Source organism: Aplysia californica, unplaced genomic scaffold (assembly GCF_000002075.1).
Source record: "Aplysia californica isolate F4 #8 unplaced genomic scaffold, AplCal3.0 scaffold00819, whole genome shotgun sequence".
Classification (NCBI taxonomy): Eukaryota; Metazoa; Mollusca; class Gastropoda; order Aplysiida; family Aplysiidae; genus Aplysia; species Aplysia californica.
In genome coordinates, this window is record NW_004798089.1 from 115795 (window position 1) to 121816 (window position 6022).

The 6022-nt window shown below is 39.3% G+C and overlaps 1 protein-coding gene across 1 annotated transcript; it reads right to left on the reverse strand.

Moving 5' to 3' along the window:
- Window positions 1-2678: 2678 nt before the first annotated feature.
- Window positions 2679-5647, reverse strand: LOC101861914. Its single transcript, XM_005109825.2, has 3 exons — window positions 5452-5647; window positions 3946-4160; window positions 2679-2831 (listed from the first exon to the last, which is right to left on the reverse strand). Exons 1-3 carry the CDS (start codon window positions 5608-5610, stop codon window positions 2789-2791), a joined length of 417 nt encoding a protein of 138 aa, XP_005109882.2. The 5' UTR covers window positions 5611-5647; the 3' UTR covers window positions 2679-2788.
- Between the last annotated feature and the right edge of the window lie 375 nt (window positions 5648-6022).

The window sequence follows — 6022 nt, forward strand, 5'->3', positions numbered from 1 at the left end:
GTCTAATTTGTTTAGGAAACGTTCAACAGGCTTTTTTGTACATCTGTTGTCTGCTAACAAGCATGCACAATAGCAACCAGTTTCCATGAACAATAAGTGAGGTATTCACAGTATAATACATGTCAACAAAAACCATTATGGTCGCCGTCTCCATGGTACCCAAATCTTTTTCTCAAATTTGATTGCGGATTTGAAGACTTCTCTTTATGCTTATTGTATGTGTCCAAATTGGTAACATTTGGTCCACTACCATGCGAGTTAGTCTTCAGGTGTAGTCCCCCCCCCCCCCCGGGCGATCCTTAAGACGCTTCTAGGTTGTAACTTGCATGCCCCTATCATTGCTTTGCAGATCGTGGAGGAAATTAGTGAGGGTGAAGGCTCTTTCTACCTTGTTTGCCAGGATTATCCCCAGTTACTAACACTTCACCGCAGAAAAACGAGGATTTGAAGAAGAAAGTTTGTAACTTCATTCGTCGTGACAGAAGGGAAAGAATATAAGAGATAATCGTGCCAAAACTTGCTCTCGCTCGAGGTTACAAAAACTAAACTGTCACATCACGTTTACTTGTAAATCTGTGGCATCTGGCTATGAACTTGACCCACGCACACTAAGTATCTAAGATACTAAGAAATTAAAATTGATTTTTTTTTCTCTCACGAAGACTAGTCCATTTAAAAAGTCACCACAGAGACATTTGGGTTAAACACAGCGTTAAATGTTAACAACAAAACTAAAGAATAATTCTATTTCTCATATTGCTCAGGCCATAGCAATTGACTGGGGTTTTAAAAGGGCCACCTCTATTCTCACCCGGAGTGAGAATAGTGCAGGCGAGTCTTGTGGCTATTCTCACCCGGTGCGCATTCACCCTAAACCACAGAATTCTACACTGTGATAACAGAAAAATTGTAGAATTCTGTGCCGTGAACAAACGTTCCATTACAACTGTAGCCTACTAAAAGCGTACAATTTTGTCTGTGGGCAGTGGAGAGAGAGAGAGAGAAAGAGAGAGAGGAGTAGCGCGAGAATTTCCGGCCAAAACAAAATGGCGACCCGCGTAGTTCGGCTCGATTCGAAAAGTTCAATAGCCGTAGCATCTTTGTAGACAACCAAATTAATTTACTTTTGTGTTTTAACATTATTTTTTAACTTTGTTTTGGTCAATTTGATCGTCCACACCGATAGACAGTATTCAGAAAGAGACAGAGAGAGAGAGAGAAGAGGGGAGGAGTTGATCTTGCGAGAACTTCCGGGCGGGTGAGAATAGCCACTTTCTTTAAAAGAGCTCCAAATATCGTGTGAAACTCTTTGTTTTTCTTTTTGTTTGAACCTGATAACAATAATTGCACATGTATTTTATTTGTTTATTCCCAGACATTTTTTCTTGCTTTTGTTCCCTCTCTTTCTTGTGTTGATATTGTTATTGTTATTGTTATTGATATTGTTGTTGTTGTTGTTGTTGTTGTTGTTGTTGTTGTTGTTATTGTTGTTGTTGTAGTTGTTGTTGTGTTTATTGCTGTTGCTAATCTTCATCTTCTTTTTTCTTCTTATTCTTCAAAAGTTTTTATTTTCATGTATTCTTTACATTCGACGCCCTCTTTTCAAGTACCCCCCCCCCCAAACCCCCACTACTTTCCCTCTCTCCTCTCTCCTATCTCTCTCTCTCTCTCTCTCTCTCTCTCTCTCTCTCTCTCTCTCTCTCTCTCTCTCTCTTCCTTTCTCTGTCTCTCTTTCTTTCTCTTTCTCTTTCACTCTTCTTCTTTCTCTCCCTTCCTTCTCTCTCTCTCCTCTCTCTCTCTCTCTCTCTCTCTCTCTCTCTCTCTCTCTCTCTCTCTCTCTCTCTTTCTCTCTCTCTCTGAGGCTCAACACCTTTTATTTCCTTGATCTGGCTGTTAAATTCATATGGCAATTTCTACCTTGAGCCTTTGTGACATCCATGTGTCACGAAACAGTGATATCAGAAGTTAGTAGAATTTTATCAGTTGTGGAGTTATGTGTTTCATCTTCAAGTGTGCTCATTCATATTCTTACTAAATTTTCTCGTATAGAAGTCGATATATTTGCAATTGGAGGAGGTGAGGTTGCCTGGTGTCAGAGGTAGATAAGTGAGTAAGTGACCACCACAGATTGGTGACTCCCAAAAGTTGAGTGTCCTTGGACATTGCAAATGTACATTTTACGAATATTCGATACATGTTTTTCCAGTACTGTTCACATATACAGGTGTGGTTTTAATTGACATAATTTTTTTTAGCTAAAATAAAATAATATATAAAATTTGCCCAACGGGCGCTAGAATGTCTGTTTCTTTGACTGCATTATTTTGACCAGCTGATTTCACCGCGTTACAAGACATATGAAACATGTCTAACTGAACCCTTCTATCACCCCCCCCCCTTCTCCTTAATAAATGGAACGTTGCTAGACTCGTTATTCAAAGTCCTTCTCATGAACTAGGACTCTACGATGTTTAAATAGTGGTACTGGTGGCAATGAACAAGTTTGTTAGCAAACTAAGAAAAGCCCCAAAGTTTTTGAGTTCGACAACGGTCAAAAGTTGTCTTCTCATTTTCTGCAACTCTCTTGCTGAGTTTGGCACCTTATCAAGGAACAACATGTGCAACAAAGAAAGCAAAACGTAAGTTGTGGATTTCTGGAGTAGACACAAAGCCGTTGGTTCTGTTTTCAACAAAGAAATGAATTTATTAACAAATTTCTTGTACAACATGCGTCTTCCAACAACTGAACATCATTGTAGAACGTCAGGATGACTCACCTATCTTCAGTTTAGCCTTGGGCTTCCAAGTTCTTGAAAATGTTGACCCAGTAACTAAAAGGAAAGAAAATGGCAAGCAAAGATGATTTTATTTATCTAAGGAAAAAAATCAGGTTCAATGGCATACTATATTTAGTGTACACTACGTTATTGCTTATTTATTGCCTTGCCAATGTGCTCGTTACATTACGTGGCACTCTTGTAGATCAGTACCCAACCAAAACTAATGTTTTCCCAAAAAATTCTCTATCCAGTAAGATAAAGTTCTTTTATTTGAGCTATATATTAGAAAACCACCTTCTTGGTACAGCTACAGCATCACTACACCGAATGATTTACAGTAACCTAGCCTACAGATTTTTCAATGTGCTACCCTGCCCCCTTCCCCCTTACACACACTCTCTCAGTGTAGATTATTTCTTTTAAAACATTTCAAGACGTCTCCAGGTCAGTCTCGAAATATAGTTATTCACATGTGGACCGTGTTTCAAAGGCGTGTTTTAAAGTGTGGTGTTTATGAAAATAGGCAAATATAAATGTTTTGATGTTTTAAGAGTAAAACGTAATTCCCTTAATTTTTAAACATGATTCAGCAAACAAAAACAAAACAAAAAGCAACCCCCCCTCCCAAAAAAAAAGAAAACCAAACAAGACAAAAAAAGTATTGGAACCTTAATTTACAGTAGGTTTCATTAATGGGCGTTTATATTCTGTTGATTATTCAGGTTTAAGACCTGTATGCAAAGACCTGGAAAGATTATACAGAGACACTTGCTTTTATTTGTCTTAACCGCGGCCAGACGAAAGTGAACAAACTATAGTCCACTATGATCCGCAAAAGAAGCGCCACTTGCTATTTTTTGTTCTTTACCTTCCTTTAATTTCATCCTAAAGGACACATCTCATTCACTACCTAACCAAACGCCTGGCTAAAGGGCGTTTCTTGAAATTACGATTCATGATAGACAGATAGATAGATAGATAGATAGATAGATAGATAGATAGATAGATAGATAGATAGATAGATAGATAGATAGATAGATAGGTTATGAAACAGACATGTAAAAAAAGAGAACAATAGATTGATACGTTCAACGACAAATATACGGACACACAAACGTAGACAACAAAGCAGATTATTAAACTGACCAATGAAGATGCTACTCACGCAACAAACTCGCTCTGGGAGACTGAGTGATTCTTGTCGGCATCCATGCGGTTGAAGAAGACATCGAAATCATGTTTTTTGAGACTGTTGTCGCTGTTCGTGTCGAAAAGTTTGAAGACGGCCTGGCTGATTGCTCTCTGGGCAGGAATGTGCTTATCGACCCATACGTTGAACTCAGCACCAGTAACTTTGTGGTCTTTGTTTGTGTCAGCATGCTGTGATTAGATGGAAGATGGATTCGATTAGATAAGGAGAACTCTTCATAGCTATTTAGTAGTGTTACAGATCTAGATTTGATGACCCCTCCTTCTTCAACAAAACCCATCGCCACAATCAAAGCAGTTCAACTTTTTTGATTATGCGTGGCAGGTCATCCTGAGCAATAATAGTATACCTTGTCTTTTTCTATTCATTAAAATCATAAAAGTAACTTGGTTTCCACGAACACATGAGCTGGCTCGGATTCAATGCTCATTAATTCTGTTTCCTGAAATGAACTCGATTCATCCCGGAAATCATCCCTGGCATTTGCATCGTGAATCATTATTCTCTTTGCTTTTTGTTTATTTATTATGCGACCAATTGGTGTCCTTCTTTCATACTAGCTCATGCTTTGTTGGCACGCAAACGTGTCTAGCGTGTGTCGGGGTCGAATGGGCGGCCAGCACAAGTGTAGTGAGTGACTGTGTTGACGTGCTGTGTGAGTGTGTCTGGGGGGAGGGGGCACAAGAGGTTTGGTCGTGGAACGTCAGTAGAGATACCAACGAGTCACACTGCTCGGCAACTGATCAAAATTACAATGATAAGCTAGTTTGGGCAACGGTCTACGTAATGGATTGCACGCTGGTTTGTGGAATCAGACGTTGCCGTATGTTAGGCTATACACAGCAACATAACTTGCTCGGCAAACAATACGTCATAGATGATATATGCCACAGGTGTGCATTTGAACTTAAGACCTTTCGTACAACATGTGCTTGGTCGAGTTCAGTGTATTTTCCAAGAATTTACCGGCATTTCTTTGGTGTGGCATCAAAGAAACAAAAATGCCTCTCATATGAAACAAAACCACCTTTGATTGAGAAAGTCGAATACATTATACATTACTTGCTCAGTCCATGTCATTATCTACACAAAGACCTCATTTTGCTATAACGAACCCTCAGATTCAATTTAACTGAAGGTTAGGCTCGATAACTTCGATGAATTTACGTTCCACTGTATCACCACGAAAAACTTACCAGTGTAGGCCTGAAAGGTCGATTTGTTTAAAGTAGCAGATTAGAAATGTGTTCTAAAGAGGAAGGAGAGAGGGGTTAAAACTGACAGTTCTCCGTCCTCTTTGTGATTTAAGAAAAAAACAAAGAAAAAGAAAAAAAAAATTGCTAGATGTTGATTACTTAAAGAAGCATCTTAACCAAGATTGCCCCAAGTTTTTTTATCACAAAGAAGACGGACAACCTACTGTCAATTTTAATTTAACGTTCAATGGACCCTTGTACTCACGCCTACGATTGCCTCCATCTCGCTACGTGACAAGGTTTTGTCACCGTTGGCGTCAATTTTGCCCAACATGCGCTTGGCCGTTTGGTCATAAGGCTTGAGGTTCACCACAGCCAGGGCAAAGGCAGGGAGGAGCACGAAGAGAGCGAGATAACGAGCCATTCTGGGGAAATTGTGGAAAAAAGGAGGGGGTGGGGGACGTGAGTAGAGAAAGACAACATGTGTCATAGGTTCCACTTGAAATCTTTCACTGCTCAGATGCAGCTATCATCATCATCATCATCATCATCATCATCATCATCATCATCATCATCATCATCATCATCATCATCATCATCATCATCATTATCATCATCAGTGCAAGACCACAAACTGTCATCGGAATACGTGTAATGGTTGGCCATTTATTTCTCCTCTCGTATACTTTCCAAAAATCTATCAGTCGTATTATTATCCTGGTTTTTTTTTCTGTGTCATTCATCTGTTCAGGATTTCCAAGTAGATTGCTCTGGGTCTACACATTGCCTCGTTTGCCTTGTATTTTTTTCTATTTTTAGAACAATTTGTGACGACT

Coding starts and splice junctions, on each gene's coding strand:
- LOC101861914 (XM_005109825.2), bottom strand. CDS start 5,610: ATGGCTCGTTATCTCGCTCTCTTCGTGCTCCTCCCTGCCTTTGCCCTG. Junction 4,161..5,451: donor AGATGGAGGCAATCGTAGGC/GTGAGTACAAGG, acceptor ATCTAATCACAG/CATGCTGACACAAACAAAGA. Junction 2,832..3,945: donor TCCCAGAGCGAGTTTGTTGC/GTGAGTAGCATC, acceptor CTTTCCTTTTAG/TTACTGGGTCAACATTTTCA.